General features: G+C 38.4%; 1 protein-coding gene across 3 annotated transcripts; it reads right to left on the reverse strand.

Moving 5' to 3' along the window:
• Window positions 1-15416: 15416 nt before the first annotated feature.
• LOC121787170 (integrin-linked protein kinase 1-like) lies at window positions 15417-18833 on the reverse strand. Of its 3 annotated transcripts, XM_042185825.1 has the most exons (14): window positions 18692-18794; window positions 18584-18618; window positions 18071-18422; window positions 17482-17556; window positions 17272-17367; window positions 17107-17189; window positions 16915-17035; window positions 16752-16831; window positions 16595-16657; window positions 16398-16516; window positions 16228-16313; window positions 16032-16153; window positions 15833-15944; window positions 15417-15748 (listed from the first exon to the last, which is right to left on the reverse strand). In XM_042185825.1, the coding sequence occupies exons 3-14, from the start codon at window positions 18401-18403 to the stop codon at window positions 15665-15667; spliced, it is 1374 nt and encodes a 457-aa protein (XP_042041759.1). In that variant the 5' UTR covers window positions 18404-18422; window positions 18584-18618; window positions 18692-18794; the 3' UTR covers window positions 15417-15664. The 3 variants fall into 3 exon arrangements, with proteins under 3 accessions (XP_042041759.1, XP_042041758.1, XP_042041757.1); XM_042185824.1 differs by lacking the exon at window positions 18584-18618 and having other exon boundaries at window positions 18692-18833; XM_042185823.1 differs by having other exon boundaries at window positions 18584-18754.
• Window positions 18834-20213: the final 1380 nt, after the last annotated feature.

The raw sequence follows: 20213 nt of genomic DNA on the forward strand, positions 1-20213 counted from the left end.
TCGTCGCGGCGGCTGCCTTTGGGCATGCTCTGAGGTAGGTTTTACTATTAACTACTCCCTACGTTCCATGTTAATAGAGTTATTTTACTATTTTCGGAAGTTCTAAGTTAATTGAGTCATTTTTATTTTTGGCAAAAAAATAATCATCTCTCTTATTTTATTCTCTCTTCATCTCTCTTACTTTATTCTCTATTCACTTAACACAATATTCTTAAACTTCGTGCTGAAAAAAAAACGCTTCTATTAACAAGGAACGGAGTGAGTACTTTTTCTTTCTTTCTCATACTTTATAAATTTCGTATTAACACTGCGTGTCATCCCTTAAAGTCTCTATTTTTAGGGTACGAAGTATGTAACTTGACCATGTGGGTACATAGCACTTCCTCCATCCCTCATGTTTTTATTCAGCATAGAATTTAAGAAAAATTGTTTTAAGTGAGTAAAATAGAAATGAAAAAGGTAAATAGATGAAGAGAGAATAAAGTAGTAAGAGATATAAGTAATATATTGATTTTTGGCAAAAAGTAAAAGACTTAGACACAAAAAGGAATACGACTCAACTAAAGAGAAGAGTATTATAGATGTGTATAAGTGACGTGTATTGATGAAACATGATTTGCGACCACATTAATGGAAGAGATTAAGTGGGAGAAGTTGTAAATGTGTCATCTTATACGAAATTAGAAATTGTAAAGGGACTTGTGTCAGTGGATACTTCAATTTCATGGACCACGTTATAGGAAGAGATTTACATTTCTTAATTAGTTATTAATTCAAAGTAAAATTATCTCTAGTTAGTCGAATTGTTTATTACATTTGGTAAGTTTTGCTTTTTTCGCATATGATCTTAGATTTAATGTTTTATTAATAGGCTAATTTGGGTGATGAATGAATCCCTCTTAAGCTTGCTATATATGTGTTTGACTTTCCATATGTATGTCAAGCCCCCTTTTTTATTTTGTTATTAAATGTAAAATTCATCATAATTTTATTTGTTTCCAAAAATCATAATTATGTCACTTTTGTTTTTGAATTTATAACCATGCCACTTGCTTATTTTCTTAGGTATCGAAATTGGATTCAAGTTATATTCTCCTTTTAGGATATTTGAGCTCGTATTGCGGTTGTACCTTAATTCAAAATTCGAGTCCAATTGTAATCAATTGAATCTAAAGCAAATAGTTGGGTAAGATTTTCTCAATGGATTAGGTATTTAGATGCGATTTGCGACCTATACTAGCACTTTGTAACCCTAACTTTTCGGTTCGGTGTTGACTTATTTCAAAATCTTGAAGTAATTCACATTGTTTTATTCTCCGCCACTTATGCATAATTTGATATCATTTAATTTGTTGTTTTCTAATTACAATATAGTGTACTTGTTTGATTTTCATGTCATGTTAAAACCAATAGATGAGAGATGTCATCATTCCCTTTACCTTTACATTATACGTGATATTGTTATAGTTATTTTTATTTTATTTATTAATACCCTTTTCAAGTCTTTTAAGATGAACTTTGGAGAAGTTGGACTAACCATCTATCAAACTGACCCAACTTTAAATCCTAGATATATTAAATGATTCAGTTAAATCTAGTCTACAGTCGAAGAACCACTCTAATATCATGATAGATTTTCATCCTAAAACCAATTAATGATAGGATTAGAAGAATGACTCATGAGACAAGCATTATTTTCGGCACAAAGATTAGGAAATGATTGTTTAAAGGTTACGTGGAGATATAATAAAGTACGAAGCGAATAAACTATGAAAAAGAAAAAAAAGTGAAATAAAAGAGTGAATAAAGTCTTTTTGCCAAATAAATGAAACAACTCAACTATATTGAGACGATAAAAAAGAATATGGCTTAAGTACCTTAGAGTTGAGGGAGTGTGCTTTATACTAAATGTCTTGTTTGAATAAAAGATAATAATTCATCCTATTTACAGCAAAGAGTCGATAAAATTACATAAATATACATAATGATGTCAATTTATCACAAAATCAAAGTATCGGCCCGAATAAATCGAGAAAATAAGAGGGTTGAATCTTTTTAACACAAAGAATTGTACCCACTCCGTCCACCATTTAAAGAGTCATTTTCACTCGACACTAGTATTGAAAATTTGCTTGATTTTGTGAAGAAAAGTAAACCGAGAAATTACAAGTGGATTGTGAGACCCAATTCTAGAATTAGTTTTATTATGGATTATGAGTGTAAAAAATTAGTGGAATATGTGATTTTGCATACCAAAAAAAGGAAAAAGTAGGAGTACATTGTTCTTTAAACGGTAGACAATTCAAAATGACAAAATAACTCTTTAAATGATTGACGGAAGGGCTATCATATAGTACTACATAACTTAATTTCCAAACTTCAATACTTTCCATTTAAATTTTAATTTTAAGGTTTTGAACTTTGTGGTATGCTTTTTGTTTTTTTCATCCGTTTAATAAGAAATATAAAGCATGAAATTCTTTTAAAAAAATGGTTACCACGTACACATAAAAATCTTACTAATTGCTAGCATTGCTTAGAGCATCCGCAGTGGCATGTCCGTCCGTCCCTCCGTCCGTGCTGCTGGCACGGCACACCCATGTTCGCCGTTGCGCTCTTGCCGCTGGCACCACTCTGCTCGATACATGGAGCACGTCCGTGCCGCTGAGCTGGGCGATGTGACAGTTTCTATTGGCCGTTGGCATTTTCTTTTTCTTTTTTTAAAAAAAAAATCGAAAATAATACCAAAAATTAAAAAAAAAATCGGATTCCCAAAAATATACAAATTTTACTACCATTTTTTTGAATTTATTTTTGAAAATTTTTTTAAAAAAATTAATCCCAAAATCATCTATAAATACACACATTCATCATCCATTTGGACAAAATTTGGCCACGAGTAATGGGTTTTTTTTAATTTTATGAATTTAATTATGTAATTTTTAATTTTTAGGATTTTAATTATGTACTTTTTAATTTTTAGGATTTTAATTATGTAATTTTTAATTTTTTTTAATTTATAATAGTATTCCGGATATTTTTAATGCATTTTAATTTTGTGGAAATGTTTTTATTTAAATTGAATAATAGAATGCTATGACCCTTGAGCTTGTCCTTGCAGAAGAGCACGGATGTGGATGTTGTGCTCTTGCCTAAGGACAAGGAGTAAAAGTGGATTCGGGCCCACATCCGTGCTCGTTGGCAAGAGCACGGATGAGGATGCTCTTATGGAACTATAAGAGCACCCGCAATGGGGCAGACGATAGGCCGCCCGATGCCTCGGGCGCGCCATCGTCCGCCCAGTGTGAGTGCGCGGACGATGCCCAATGCATCGTCCGCACCCTATAGATCGTCCGCGGACGATACGTGGACGATAGGGCATAGTCCGTGCCATCGTCCGCCCACTGTGGGCGACGCGGACGATACAACGCGTTTTTATTTTTATTTTTATTTTTTAATTCCAAAAATTTATTTATATAAAACCCCCTACCCCACCTTCATTTGTAACCTTTCCATTCACTTTTCCACACTCAAATTACACTATAAAATGGATTCCGGTGAATACCCAAGTTCGAATAGTCCGATGTTTGGGGGTGGTGCACGTTGGTCGGGTACAGACCCTGACGAATATCGGCCGTTCGACTCAAACACGCAGTACGATCCCGAATTCAGTACGGATTCGTACGGTCTGTCTAACATGGAGCCGTCTCCAACTCGCCCCGCCGCCCCTTCCCGCCGCGCCCTCCGATGCGTCCCCTCCGCCAGAAAGAAGCGGAACTGGCATCAGGCGTACAAGGTGCGACCTCCAGAAATGAATGAAGAGTACGCCCCCGGGAGGACGAACTACCAGCCGGATGAAACCCTCGTCTTGGCGAGGTGTTGAGTGGATATTTTGGAGGAGCCGGTATTTGCGAACAACCAAAAGCAGGTTGCGTACTGGGAACGCATCGCCGAGCGCTACAATGAGGCGAAGCCGCCGAGCGCGTACAAGCGCCATAGGGAGCAGCTCCGCAAGCACTGTGATCAGGTGAAGAAGCAAGTCAACCTGTTCTAGGCGGAGTACGAGAAGTGCTCGAGGGAGCAGGGAAGCGGCGAGAGCTTGAGCGATGTGCGCGATAGAGCGCTGTTGTCGTACCAGTCAATGTACGGCGACTTCAAGCATTTCAACATCTGAGCGCTCTTGAAGGACAAACAGAAGTTTCAGGGCGGGATTCTTCCATCGGCTGCGCCAAAGAGGACGAGGACCACCGAAGTCGGTGCTTACACAAGCAGCGAAAGCGGCGCATATCCGGTGGATCTCAACCGGACAATGTACGAGGAGGAGGACCCCGGGGGCACTTGCCTACGGGGGGCACTTGCCTACGCGGGGTTGGCAGCGGCCGCCAACCGGATGACGTTGTTGGACACGTACAACGCCTTCATGCAATGTCAGGACCCGGGCAAAGCCGAATACCTACAGGGGATGATCGATGAGCTGCGCCGCAAGTTGGGACTTTTATAGAGTAGTCAACTCTTTTTTCAATTATAAAAGCCGAATACCTACAGGGGATTAATCGTGGTATTTTTTTAATTATTTTGTATTAACATATTTGAATATATTTAAATTAATTAACAAAATAATAGTGAAACCTATAAGACGGCCTTTAGGGCGGCTTATAGGGCGCCCCACTAAAGGTGGAAGAGTAGAAGAATAAAATGCTGACGTGACGGTGCATAAGGCGGGCTTTAGAGCTTCTCTCGGTCGCCCGATCAACCCATGCTCTAACGAAAAATACATACCGAAACTCAAAACCATTGATTGAACTAATCTATCAATTAATATAACTATAAAGAATGAAAAAGCACACCCTAGAAAATAGGCCACCACATTATTAATTGTGGTCTATTGACGTGATATGTGAAGTTATACATATCACATCACTCAGTGTCTTGATTTTCTTATACCCATACTTTCTTGTTTTTTTATTTATTTATTTGTTATTTATCCTTCTTTCACGTCAAGATTTGATTAATCAAGGGGAAGGAGAAAACCTTTAATCGTTTCTCTTGAAGTTGTCTTGCTAAATAAGATCACAAGTGCCATGGTAGGTATGTCAAATTCATCTATGAAAACTCATGGCTTGATTAAAATATTGCAATTTTCATAAACCAATTCAACCAAAAATAAAAGTATTTCTACTAGAAATTAAAGATGGTAGGTTTGAGAAATCACACATTGCATTTATAGTTAATGGTTCAAGAATCTAAGGATGGATTAATGTGTTACCCACATGGAGGGTTGATGCAAGCACTTAAATTGTGATATTATGGTAATTAAGTAGTAACATAACTCACTAATTAAAATCACTTTATGATTTAGGGTTTTTATTTTACAATTTCTTTTTTCGTTTTAACCTAATTTGATTGTATAAAATTATACTCGACTTGAATCAACTATGTGATTGATAGAGATGCCAAACTGTTTGTAAAAAGTAGGCATAGGGTTCATGTGAGGCGTCTACTTTTGCCGGAGCATCTATTAGAAAGGGTTGGTCATTTTGCCTTCTATTTTCAAACCCAATATTACTGGGCAAGAATCGAACACTTTGCCATAAGCAATTTTGCATTTCAAGAAATATTATTAGTCGAACAATTTACACTTACATCTATTGGTTTGTTTAGTTTAATTTTGTGTTATATATTTTGGTTGAGATTAGATTTGTAGCCAACTATAACTTAGATGTCATATATATATATATATATATATATATATATATATATATATATATATAGTACTATCTTTTTTGGTCTATATATATGTGCATATACTTTGGATTGTGTTTAGGTTATGTACCTAAATTATGTAGCAAGAGCTCTTCATTAGTAGAATTGATAGAAAGAGGCCAATGAGTTTTGGTGATATATGTTATACGCTTGGGTATGATTTATATAGTTTATCTTTTTTTAAAAACTTTTAATAAAGTACCTAATTGTTACGGATGATTTCTGTAACCGGCCGTGATTGCCGCCGCCAACTAGGGTTTTGGCGGAGAAGATGAGCGCGTAAAATAATTGTGCAAGAAAGTAGGAAAATTCTGATTTATTGATTGTGATCTCAATTCACAGAATCCCTATTTATATTATCTAAGGACCCTAGGTTTGGTTCGACTTGATCATTCCGGGAAAGAACCAACAAGAAAACCCGAAATGGAGCTTATAATTACCCTCGACTTAAAATAGTTTAATTAAAATAATTCAACAATAATCTAAATACAAAAACTTAAATAACTCTAATGAAAATAAAGTCTTCAGCGAGACACAAAGTCGCCGTACTTCACTGGCGGCTTCGACTGTCGTTTGGGACCACCATCTGCTCGACGTTCCCCTTGCTCTTACTGTCTTCTCCTTCACTCCCTTCTCCATCGGTCCTTCCTCCTCATCGTGAACAAGCTCTGCCTCCCTAGTCTCCTCATCAATGGGTGTAGCTGGCTTGTTACTCGTATCAACTCCCTCCCTGATAAGGAAATCCTTGCCCTGAAGGATTGTCGGAAACTTACGTCGAATCCATTCCGCCGGTTCCCAAAACATTCCAGCGGTACTCCCCTCCGGCCATTCCACCAAAACCTGCTCCAAAGGACGACTCCCCTGAAAAGCCACCCTTCGATCAAGGATCCGAACCGGTTGCACCACCGGACGACCCTCCACAAAATCCCCTGGCAATTCAGCAGTAACCGGAGCTTGTATTCAATTAAAAACTTGTACCCCATCAATTTCCTGACGTACAAGTGTTGCTCCGGTGTCTGAACCACTTGATGCAGAAGTTCCTTAAGGCTCTTCTGGTCACTTCTAATGATGAATTCCCGACCAAGAAGATACTGCCTCCATTTCTGCACAGCTTCCACAATAGCATATAATTCTTTATGGTAAGTAGAGGCGCTCTGACGCCTAGGTCCCAATATTTTACTAAAGAAGGCGAGAGGATGCCCGTCTTGTAAAAGGACCGCTCCAATCCCAAAGTCACACGCATCTGTTTCGAGGTAAAACGTGCGGGACAAATCTGGTAGACGGAGGATTGGGACTGCCGTCATTGCCCTCTTCAAGGCCTCAAAACTTTCCGACGCTGCAGGAGACCAACAAAAAGCATTTTTCTTCAGCAAGTCGGTTAAGGGCGCCGCAATAACTGCATAGCGGGCGATTAACCTGCGGTAGTACCCGGTTAGCCCGAGAAACCCCCTCAACTGCTTGATTGTCTTCGGAACTGGCTAGGCTACCGTTGCGTCAATTTTGGCCGGATTGGCCTTGAGCTGGCCTTCCGTTATCAGGTGACCCAAGTAATCCACGGTTTGGATGCAAAAAGAATATTTGGATAGCTTGACGAAGAAGTGGTGTTCCGCCAAAGTAGACAACACTTGCCGTAAGTGATCGGTGTGGGTGTCCATAGTCGGGCTATAAATGAAGATGTCGTCGAAGAAAACAATCACCGACTTTCGGAGTAGTGGAAGAAAAATACAATTCATCGCGGCTTGAAAGGTGGACGGGGCATTGGTCAGGCCGAAGGGCATGACTAGAAACTCGAAGTGGCCATCATGGGTGCGGAAAGTCGTCTTGAATGTATCATCCTCATGGATCCGTATCTGATGGTAGCCCGACCGGAGATCTAATTTGGTGAAGTATCTCGCCGCACCGAGTTCGTCAAACAGTTCGTTTGCGGTAGGGATCGGGAAGTGATCAGATACGGTAGCTTTATTTAGGGCTCTGTAATCGATGTAGAAACGGAACGTGCCGTCCTTCTTTCTTACCAACAACACCGGGGAAGAAAAAGGGCCGTGACTACATTGTATTACCCCCTGATCCAGCATCTCTTGCACTTGACATTCGATCTCGTTCTTTTGAAAATACGGATACCGGTAGGGGCGGACATTGACCGGCTTCGAATTCGGGAGTAAATGTATCCGATTATCAAACTGGCGCGGGGACGGCAGACCAACCGGAAGGCTGAAAGCAGACGCGAAGCCCCGGAGGGCGCGATCGATTGCCGGCAGTAAATCAGGAGAAAATTCCACCTCCGTGGCAGGAACATCGGGTTCCAGATCTGGGGTCAGCTGCAATAGTTCGTACAGCTCGAACAGAGATGCCCGAGACATCAATGTAGCCAGAGAAGTCAAGGAAATCTAGTTTGGCACCCGGGTCGAACCCCTCAGCACAAATTCCATCAACTTGGTGATAAAATCAGTGGTGACTCGTCCCAAGGATTCCAGCCACTCCATCCCCACTACAATTTCGGGACCGTGAATGGGCAGTATGTGGAGATCAATTGAGAACGCCGTGCCCTGTACATTCAACGGAGTGCCCTTGCTCATGTTGGAGCACACAATAGATTCACCATTCCCCATATATACATGAAAAAGTTTAATTGCAGTCAAAGGTAGTCGCAGGCGCTCTGTAATGCGCAGGTGTAGAAAATCATGGGAGCTCATTGTGCCCACCAAAATTATAACCTTCTCAGTCTCAATGTTACCCAACAAGGTGAGCGATTTCGAGCTCCGCATGCCATCCATAGCATGTAAGTGGGAGAGGTCAGCTGCGACCACTTCCCGGTTCAACAACTCGGGTTCCTCATCTGCAGGCTCCACCTCGTCATCGTCCCCGCCTATGTAAGCTAGGAACCGTTGCTTGCGGATATGGCCCGTGGCCCATTTCTCATCACAGTAGTAACACAGACCATGACGAGCCCGATCAGCCTTCTTAGCCGCCGATAATCGAATAATGGGCAGCTTCGAAAGATCTTCCTGTCGATTAATCGGAGCCACCGAGTGAATACCTTGCGCCGGCGATGCCTAGCTGCCAGAGTTTGCTGATGAGGTGAAAGTCGTTGTACGGTTATCACGAGGCTGCCAAGAGTGTTTCTGGAGACTCGTGGATGGTGGTAAAGCCTTTGTCCTACACGCCACCAGCCAGATTGCCAGAGCGAAAGCCGCTGCGAGAGTCGTCGGCCGGTGTAAAAGGACCTTGTCTTGGATGGGTGATACGCTCGGATTTTGCACAGTTTTAAGGCCATCTTTTGGTCCGTTTTCAATTTCAGAGTTGCATTACATGTCCATTATTTGCATATTTTATCTATTTTTGTATTTTGACATGTTTTGTGAGAAATGTGCATATTTGAGCCTAAAAAGATAGTCAAAACACGAAGTTGGAAATCTGGAGCTGTTATGCATTTCCAGCGGTCCGCTGCAACACAGCCGGCGACCGCTAAGCTAGTACCGGCCCACTCTGGGAAAGTTGTGCATGAAGTCAAGACACGCCCAGCGACCGCTGGAGGATGCGTGGCGACCGCTGCCGAGAGTCCAGAGAGTTACAGGATGATGGTTAGCGACCGCTGAAACAAGTGCAGCGGCCCGACAGTCAAGAGTCAGAAGCCTCGGACCAACCCACAGTGACCGCTGGCCAAGGTACAACGGCCCGCTGGGAAACAGCGGCGAGCAGAATTTGCCCCACTTTCTCTCCAAGATTTACCATATTTTGCAACCATTTTCCTTATTTGAGAAGGGACGATTTTTCCCCTATAAATACCCCCCAATGCTTCATCAAAAAGAGATCTTCTCTTTGCCAAATATTTCCAGAGCTTAAAAGTTAGAGTGCTTCATTGTGCAAGGAGTTGAAGAAGGAATCAAGATCATTAAGGCTACAAGGATTCAAACTTTGGATTTTATTGCTTTAGTTTTTATGTTTTCATTGTCTTCCCTTCAATCTATGTTTTAGATTATTCTATCATGTCTAACTAAACTCATAGGATTCTAGGGATGTGTTAGTAACTTTTATTAGTTTATACAATTCCTATTTCTATTTAACAACCGTTTTATTTTACTTTGTTTCTTCCTTAAGTTAATGGATAATGCTTCACGCTTGAGTGACACATTCAGTGACGAATTAATATAACTTGCTACATAATCGTGAGAGGAGGTTGGCGAGTTAGATCCACTTAATAGACACTACAATTAGCTTCCTTTAAAACGGCACTGTTAATTGAGAGTGAGGACTTTTTAAGGGTCTTAGGAGTTTCTAGGAGCTACGTATTTAGGATTGACAACCCTAATGTTTGTAATCAACGTTTGCATCGCATGAGCATAAATTAGGTTACTCGTTCTATCAATGTAAGAACTGTGCTAGGGTGTTGTAGTTGGAATTTGTATAACCATAACTGCGAAAACACATCCCTGGAATTCTCTTATCACTATACTTTATCTTTGTGATTTGTTTGCAATTAGTTGTTTCTTTGCTTTTTATTGTTCTTTGTTTTCAAAAATTCCTAAAACTTTCGGTTCTCCAAATAGTAATTGAGTTTCAGTAGAAGATAGACAGTCTGTGTTTGTTTTCCCCGTGATCGATATCCGGTACTAACCTTTAGCTATACTATTCCTACTATGTATACTTGCAGGTATTTATAGTGCTAATAAAAAGTGCATCAATGGGTTGTCCCAATCCCGCCACATATAAATCAAGAAGAACATGGTCAGGCACACCAACAACATTATTCTGTAACTTCTCGAATGCTAACTGATAATCCGCAACCGTACCTGTCTTCGTCAACTTTTTAAGGAGGCCGATGTGACTGGTGTAGCAATTTGGATCAAACCGACGCCGCACATCATCCAGAAATTCATACCACGTAGTCTGTTTGTGGCTTGCAGCACAATTCCAAATCCAATCCGCCACATTCTGGTCAAACAGCATGATCACATAGTGGAGGTTGTGGGCTTCCGGCATACCCACATGATCAAAATAAAACTGGATTCCTCGGATCCAATTGTTGACCTCCGTCCCGTCGAACCGTGGAGGTTTCATCCGGATCCTTTGTAAATTGTTGATCCTGATTGATCGTGCCAAATTGGGGACGCGGAGGAGGCGGACCCCAAGAGGACGCCACACTAATCAATGGCGGCCTATGCACGAAAGTTCGGTTCTGCGATCAGAACCCGTGCTGGTCAGGTTGACCCACCTGCGGAAACACGGATGAATGGCGGACAACACTGACTGTCGTGCTCCCGAAATCCGATACACTCGACGGCGGTATGGAAAAAGAGGGATTACCCGATGGCGAAGAGCGCGGAACGAACGTTGGGCTCAAACTGAACGGTAGGGACATGTAGTTAGCGCTAATGCCCATCGGAACGGGGATGGACGGCCCCGTGAATGGCTGTGTTAGCAGAGACGACGGCGACACAGACCCCGAAATCTGTGTGGAAAACGTGCCGCTAAGAGGGAACGTTGGGAAAGGCCAGATCCCTGATGGTCCGTTGCTAACCCTAAATTCATTCCTGGCTATCGTAGATAGAAGGTTGCTCACCACTGCGGTCAAGTGGGCTGGCTAACTGAGACGCCACATCTGTCAACGGCGGAGTCAGAACCACCAGCAGAGTCGATGAGGGTTGCGTCAACCCAAGCGAAGTAGAAGGTCCCACGCTGGACTCCACCCATCATGAGGTCAAGGTGAAAGCACCAGATGTTACGGATGATTTCCGTAACCAGCAGTGATTATCGTCGCCAACTAGGGTTTTGGCGGAGAAGATGAACGCGTAAAATAAATGTGCAAGAAAGTAGGAAAATTCTGATTTATTGATTGTGATCTCAATTCACAGAATCCCTATTTATATTATCTAAGGACCCTAGGTTTGGTTCGATTCGATCATTCCGGGAAAGAACCAACAAGAAAACCTCGAAACAGAGCTTATAATTACGCTCAACTCAAAATAGTTTAATTAAAATAATTCAACAATAATCTAAATACTAAAACTTAAATAACTCTAATAAAAATAAAGTCTTCAACGAGACACAAAGTCGTCGTACCTGACCGGCGGCTTCGACTGTCGTTTGGGACGACCATCTGCTCGACGCTCCCCTTGCTCTTCCACTGTCTAGTGTCAGGTAAGTCTTCGTTCAATGTAATAGCCTACAAATAACTACACTAGCGAACCTTATGCGACAACTCAACCTAGAAAATGTTATCAATATACCTGCTGGTAATACTATATAAAAAAGCTAGAGGAAGTATACTGAAATTGAAAAACTTACAAATGAAACTAAATAATAGAACCATAGTATAGCCGAGTGGAGGAAAACTCTATTCACAAGACGGGATATGCCCCGATAAGACTCTCGCATTAGGCTTGTCGTCCCCAAAGATAAAATGGCATCGCCTCGAATGTAGCAACGTCATTGACAAACGAGCTCCGACAAACTAGAAGATGACTTTTGTTTTGTAAAGGCATAGAATGTCTCTATTTATAGATCAATGCAGAGTTAGCTATGCCATCATCTCTCTATTAATATAAACTAGGTTACTATAGGAAGATCAATACAGAGTTAACTATGCCATTATTGCTAGTGTGTAATAGTTAGACGTTATGGGCATATCAAAGAATTAAGTTGGTCCAAGACTATTAAGAAATACCAATATCCAAGATCCAAGTCAACAACACCCGAAGTCAACACATGGCACGAGACGAGCTGGCGGCAACCGGCTCACTAGCGTGTATTTCACAACCCATCACTTGTGCACCTAATTATTGTAATTAGAAATGAAACCTCTTTAAATACGTTATTTAATGAAGGTTCACTCTCTGATAAGGATCAACTAACACATTATTTAATCTTCATTTTATTGTGTCATATTCAAATTACAAACGTTAATTCACTGTTTCTCATTCACCGTGAATCGATTTAGAGAAAATGAATAGGCCACGATCATCTACTCCAAATGTAGGTCTATTCTATAGTACTCCTTCCGTCTTTCATTAGGAGTCCCGATTTACCACTTTTGTCCATCTGTCATTAGGAGTCCTGGTTCACTTTTACTATAAAAGGTTGGTACACCTCGCTTTCCACTAACTCATTCTACTCACATTCTATTATAAAACTAATACGGACTATATAAAAATGAGTCACACATTCCACTAACTTTTCTCATCCACTTTCCTTTATACTCCTTCGTCCGTCACTAGGTTTAGTAAGACATTTCGTGTTTGGCACAAGATTTAGGAAAATGTGGTTTTGTTAGTTAGTGGAGAAAATAAAGTAAGATACATGGAAAAAGTAAGAGAAAGAATGTCAAAAAAAGGAAATGACTCACTTAACTTGGTACGTTCCAGAAAAGGAATATGCATCACTTAACAAGGGACAGTGGAAGTATATTTTAAAACCCTTGCCAAACTCAAATGAAATTCCTAGTAGCAAACGGAGGGAATATTTAATTTTCACAAAATTAAATCACTTGTATGACCTGGTTAAACTGCGTTGCCAGGTTAGATTCTACTACTGTCACACCTTAAACACTTATAGGTACATTAATAAACGATTAATGCGTATGCTTGTACACTAATTGGTTCCAAAAACAAGATTCCTCCATTAGTAGATAATATTTATCTTATACTTATAAGAGTGTATTAATGTATTCACGAATGGAGATCGATATATGAATTAATATAGGGATATATGCCCTTAAGTCCTATACTAGAACCAATATTCTTTCCAAGAAGGGACCACCAAGATCAATTCCAATATATTTTTTTAGGGTTCTTGATGTTGAAATTTCAATGGTTTGAATGCACACACCAAATCAAATTAAATACCCCACAACTCCTCCAACCACTATGCATCCTTTGAAACCCTAGTTATTTGATTGAAAAGTTAAGCTAATATGTTACCAAATTATCATTAATAATATTGTGTTACTTAGGAATTGTTCAACTAAATATATCTTACATAAATGATTTTTTTATTGTAAGAGAAGCAAAAAAGATATGTGGTGATTGATGGTGTAAAAAGGTGCACTAGTTGAAGATATGTTTCTTCTTATGTTCAAGCATATTTATGTAATTTTTTAGTGGTCCTACGCCAAAAGCTTGATTTATATGGTATTGTAGATGTGGATTTTAATGATGTAATGGGAGTTAGTTTTTTATATTTGAATTTTGTGGGGTTTGACCATTTAATTAACTTGTTTTGTTCACATTTGATCATCTGCATTTTCACTGTCGTGCTTTAATTTTGTGTTTTGATTCACCTGTGCTCGCAATGTGTGTAGTTAAACAAATGCATAGTGCTTACACAATATTATTTAATGGGTAAATTGCAAAAAAATCATCAAGTTTAGTGAAATTTTATACAAAAGTCTTAAAAACTTTTGGTTATATAGAGTTACCTTTTGGTTTCAAACAATAAATTTTAGTTCATAATTAACATTTCAGTTAAAACATGTTCTAATCAAATTAATGACTTAATTATGAATATAGTTAGTCAAATTAACCTAAATAATTTAATAGTAAAATATATAGAATATTATACAAAAATTAAATTATATTAAAATTGATAAAATATTTCACCGATAATAAAATTAAAAAATTTGAATATTTTATACATTATAATTCAATTTTATTTTTTATTATAGATAAAAGAATATTTTAATACTATTTTTTATTATTTGTAAAAATTATTTTTTGAATTATAAGATTTTTTATTGTAGATAAAAAAATAAATTTAAAATTAAATTATTAGGTTAATTTAGTTAATTAGATCCTAATTAAATCACTATTTGATCATAAAACGTTTGATCCTTAAATTTAACAGAAATGTATTTTGAACCAAAACATATTATTTGAATTAAAAAATAACACACTTAATATATAAAAATAAAAAGATTTTTAAAAATAAATTTAAGGGACCAAATTTGGTATATAGTTTTTTCATAAATGTTTGATTACATCATAACTTTTATACCAAGTGTTACACACCAATCAAGTGGACCAAATTTGGAACGTTATGTAATTATGTGCTTACACAACCACTTCCTCCATTCCGCTCTTAGGTGAAACATTTCTATTCTAACACAAGATTTTATGTAATGTTGTTTTGTGAGTAGAGTAAATAAAATAAAGTAAGAGATATGAAAAAAATATAGAGAGTGATGGTTCTACTTTTAGAAATGTTTCATTTAGAGTGAGACATCTCAAATATCTGACCGTATCATACTTCAATATTTTTCTCAATTTTCTATAATTTTATACTTAGAAAATGTTATTTAGGGAATGTTATGTATAATGTGACAAATTAAAAATCGATAAAACATTTGATTATTTAAGCAATTTAATACACTTAGTTAATTATCTCTATAAAATTTTCTTATGTGCATGTTACTTCAATAAATTTAGACTTATCCCCACATGCAAATTAAGAAAAATACTACTCTGAAATAATTGATTTTTTTAAAGTTTGTATTGACCCAAAACAAATTAAGTTAAATGAAATGCATAGGATCTGCAATTTTTTCTTCCACCATTTTCTTTTGTTTTATTAATTGGAAATATTCAGGTGCTTGCATTTCATAAACATTAATTATTTAGCGACTCTTCTCCTCTTTTATGATATTGCTAACACAAATATACTAGCCAAAATTAATTATCATCTTTAATTAACAAAATTATTCCTTGTCATGTGAATGTATATTTCAAAAGAATCACATTAAATGACAGATTAAGGCTTCCTATCTCCTTTCTCTATTGCATGAGAGTTCTTACACTAACAGATCATAAATTCACAATCACTAATCAGTAATCACATAAGCAACAATAACATGAGCTTTTCTTCAAGCAGCAAATTCAACAACACAGCAATGGCCTCTTCACCTGCAGTTTCACGAGGAGCGAGACGAATGTGTATGGCTCGACTCGTCTCTCATCCAATCTGAGCTGTGGAAGCACTTCAATGGCCTCATCACCTGCACACCATCCACTTATTACTCAACAAAATCGAAAAACAGAGGAAGTCGTTTCATGAGGGAAAGGAACGAGACGGGAATTACCTTCCAACGCCTCCTGTGGCCAAATCGGTTGTAGATGGCATCAAGTCGGGGAATGATTTGCTTAAACGTCGGCCTATTACCTGGATTTCCGCTCCAACATTCCTCAATCAAACTGCATAAAACTCATAATCAATAACTCCACACGATACCGTTCTATCACGTTGAATCTTTGAAATATTGGTTCTTGGGAGCAACTTACTGTTTTAGTCCGTGGCCATAGAACTTCGACGAGGCTTTGAAAGGAGGGCGCTCCTTTTCGCAATAATATTTGGGAACTTCGTGGTCTTCCTTCGAATAGAATGGTGCGTATCCTTCAATCATCTACACGCCAAAAAGATTGATATATCAAAGTCTACTACGGGAAAAAAGCGAACCAGTCCAAAGAAGGACATTACCTCCTGTAGAATTAATGCAAACGAGAAGACGTCTACTTTCGTGTCATACTCTTCGTTTCTGAAGACCTCTGGTGCTACATAACGATCTATTTACGACGAAGAGATGAGTATTCTAAGCATCCAATAATTTGTTTGACATACGATTATAGTAATTTGAAACGGGAACTCACAAGAACTGTCGTGACAAGCAAGAGGCGCGTCTTCTTTGATTCTGTTGGCGACTTTAAGAAGCTTGCTAACTCCAAAGTCTGCGACCTTAAGGTGACCGGAGTCGTCCAGCAAGATGTTCCTATTATCTCACTTGAGCATATGAGCAAATGCCACGAGAAACTCATAGATATAAAGAGGATGGAAACTACAAACTTACGAAGGCTCAAGGTCACGATGAACAATCGCTTCGGATTTAATTTCGTGTAGATAGTTCATTCCCCTGCACACCAGTAAAACCGCAAGATGACTTCACTCGTCTTCATATAGAAAAGGTGTATTTAATTATGTTTGGACGAAATATAATTATGGCGAACCTGGCAATATCCATAGCGAATCTGAGAGCTGTTGCAGGTTTTAGCGGACCTTTCCTCTTCAAATATTCGTGGAGGTCGCCCTGCAAGATCAAGCATGTATTAGATTAACAAAAGAGTTGATTTCAAAGGTATAATGAAAGTATTCTGCTGCTTCGATAAACACCTTAGGTAAGTATTCGGTCACAATCATCATTGGACTGCTCTGTGTGACAGCGCCAAGAAACTGCACAACGTTCGGGTGTCTGATTTTCTGAAGCAACGCAAGCTCGTCCCTAAAAGCTTTGCTGCAAAAAAGGGACAGTAACGAGATGACGGTACGTTTCAAAAGGCATTACCTTATATTTGAGGAACTCACACTTTGTCCTCAATAGCAATTCCTTCCCCAAAAGTTTTCACAGCAACCTTGGTTCCACGCCACAAAGCTATCCGATACGTTCCCTGCCATGAAGGTTTTGATCATCATCTATTGCACAATTCAGCATACAGTCGAATGATATGAAAGGGATGGTTATGAAAATACCTTTGTTATTTCAATACTACCGGTGAAATCAAGTTCATTGGAATTGATCTCATACTCGGGGACCTCACGGGCATTTTCAACGTGCATAGGAGCCATCTAAGGGGGAAAACCACGACATGTTAAGCCCTAAGCAGAGTGAGAGAAATATGACATATGACATATGAAAATCGGATGAGCAGGAAAACTGTGTGGTGTGCATAAACGACTTACAAGATCCTTCACACCGTACTTCTCCAATAGTTTGATTATGCTGCTGTTTTTATAATGTATGGCGTCTGCAAGCGGCTAAGAAACCAAAGCAAGATTAGCAAATTGCATCTGTCGCTGGGACTATAAATCAGCACCGAGATTCTATTACAAAATAGTCGAACACCTAGAAAGACACATAAATTAGAAGTTGTACGCTACATAACTCGTTCACTCCATGGCGATTATCTCAATCTATTATAACGATCGCTATAAGAAACCTATATTTCACTGCATATACGCAAGGCACAAAGTAGAGCAGCGTTCCTTACTCACATACACAAATTGCACAGCAAGGACGCGAAAGCAATCATCACCAAACCATCCATCCATCCATCTCACACACACACATACGCATACATTCCACGGAAAGGTAGCATGAACGCAGGCATCACTTTCATTGGTTCCGCCTCACCAAACACGAACACAAACACAAACACAAATACAAACACAAACACAACACAGCGAACTTCTCACAATGTGCATAAATCATGAACTAGCACACAAACTTAATAAAAAAAACATGCTTTGAGGCTCAAAATGAAGCTTATACCGTGCTCCCCCACCGATCACAAGAATCCACCTTCGCCCCGTTCTCAAGCAGCAGCCAAGCAACATCACCATACCCCTGGCAAGCAGCAACGTGAAGCGCAGTCCGGTGATCAATATCCCGGAAATTAACATCCACGCCAGACCCCAACAGCTCCCTGATGCCATCCAAATCACCCCCATTCACCAAATACATCAGCTTAAACCCGGGATCAATGTCAATCGCATCACTCTCCTCGTGCTCCTCCGCATCATCAAGCTCCTCGTAGTCCCTCACCGGCGCCATCGACGAATGCTTCCACAGACTAAACTTCGCCGCCGCCGTTTCAGACTCCATTGAAAAAACTTATCCAACTCTATCAACAAATTCAACAATTCTTCAATTAACCTCTGTAAAATCAAGATTTCAGAACTCAAAGCTGCAAAGATCACATTTTTATCGAGTTTTCTTCAGGAAATTAAAGGTCTCTGCAATACAAAGCTACTGAATTTTCGAATTGGGAAACGAGGTCTATACCTAACAAGACTGAAATTGAAATCAATATCCAAACCCTGCAAGTAACGGCAGGAATCAAGAATTTAAACCCTGAATTTTAAGGTGAAATGAGTTAAAACGTATTTAAACCTTTTAAGCTCAAAGATGGAAAATCACGAGAAACCCACGAGCTCTCAGCAAACCAAACTTCGCCAAGAAAAAAGGGGGGAAAGCTTTTGTACGAACTCAACACGGAGAAGAAATGTGCATTTTTCTACATTTCACGCGCTGAGGAAAGCGCGTGAAACGGATAAAACAATTTTTGAAACAGCTTGGAAACGTTAGTTAGAGATAGCAACTACCATATTCTAGTTGGCAACTTGATCTAGTTGGCAAATTGTAAGTTGATTTTTCAATTGACTATTTCACAAATTTTATTTTATTAGTAGAAAAATAGAAAACTGAAAGGTCAATCAGATCGTATTTATCTCCAGCTTGTCAATAAAACAAATTCAAAGAAAATCATTAGTTTTAGTGTTGGAAAGTTTTTACATTGAAAATTGAATATTTAAAAATTTGTATACAAGGCAACGATCAGATAGATGTTCAGAAATTATGCTGCTAAGAAGATTTATTATTGGTCCAAAAAATCTTCTATTGAAATGTTAGTGAAGAATTAATAAAAAATATATTAATACCCCTATAACTTAATTATGATCATAAAATTAGACGAAAATATAGGACTCACGTGTTAGCATTGTTTCGTGAAATCGTGAATTGAGGAGGTAAATATTAGTAAAATAAGTTGGTAGAACGTGGTATACTTACCATTTATGATAAAAATGATATTGTGGGACGAATCGAAATGTCAAAATAGAGTCTTATTGTAGAACGGAGTTAGTAAGTTTTATCTTATTTTAATATTATAATCAGATTTGTTTTTAATTTGGAGGAGTCTTGGCTGATATTTAGATCTGGTCCACGTCTTACGCTGAGTGTGCACATTTGTCTTACATAAGATAAGAAGGCTTTTTTCATTTGTGAAGGCGTCGTTTTTCTAGCTAAATTATCTAGGAAAAGAGCTTTATTTCAAATTTGTATTGAGCTTTTCTTGAATAGAGTAACATTTCGTTTTGGTCGTTACGATTGTGTCATCTTTGATGATAAAGATGGAAAACAAAGAACGTGTCATGGGCCATTTTCACACAGAATATTCAACAGTGGAGTTCTAAATCTAATTACAGTTGTATTAAACTAATTAAAATAAAAAAGAATTTTTCTTATTAAAGAAGGCATTCGTATACTAACTATACTACGAGTACGAAACATATTTATAGATTATTTAGAATTTTGTTCCCTTCAAGGATAAATGTTCATTTATTCCTAAATCATTTTGATTATAGTCGCATGGTCACCAACCAAATGCAAGCGCTCAATGAATTTATTTATTTTTTCTCAGAAAGAATGTTCAACGGTGGAGTTCTAATTATTAAAATAGTGTGGAGTTCCAATTATTAAAATAGTGTATTAGAAACTAAGAATATTTAGTGTTCTTTTTCCACATCCTATATCAAAGGAAAGAGATTTCATATTGCTAGCAAAAGTATATATATAGTACTATAATTACAAAGAGTGGTGAGTTGTGACCAAACATGCGAAGGACATACATTAT

This window comes from Salvia splendens, chromosome 22 (assembly GCF_004379255.2).
Source record: "Salvia splendens isolate huo1 chromosome 22, SspV2, whole genome shotgun sequence".
Taxonomy (NCBI): Eukaryota; Viridiplantae; Streptophyta; class Magnoliopsida; order Lamiales; family Lamiaceae; genus Salvia; species Salvia splendens.

Excerpts from the sequence above, each read along its gene's own strand:
- LOC121787170 (XM_042185824.1), bottom strand. The coding sequence starts at position 18,403 with ATGGAGTCTGAAACGGCGGCGGCGAAGTTTAGTCTGTGGAAGCATTCG. Across the intron at positions 17,368-17,481 it reads AGTACGGTGTGAAGGATCTT|ATGGCTCCTATGCACGTTGA; the intron begins GTAAGTCGTTTA and ends TTTCCCCCTTAG. Across the intron at positions 16,314-16,397 it reads TGCTTGTCACGACAGTTCTT|ATCGTTATGTAGCACCAGAG; the intron begins GTGAGTTCCCGT and ends CGTCGTAAATAG.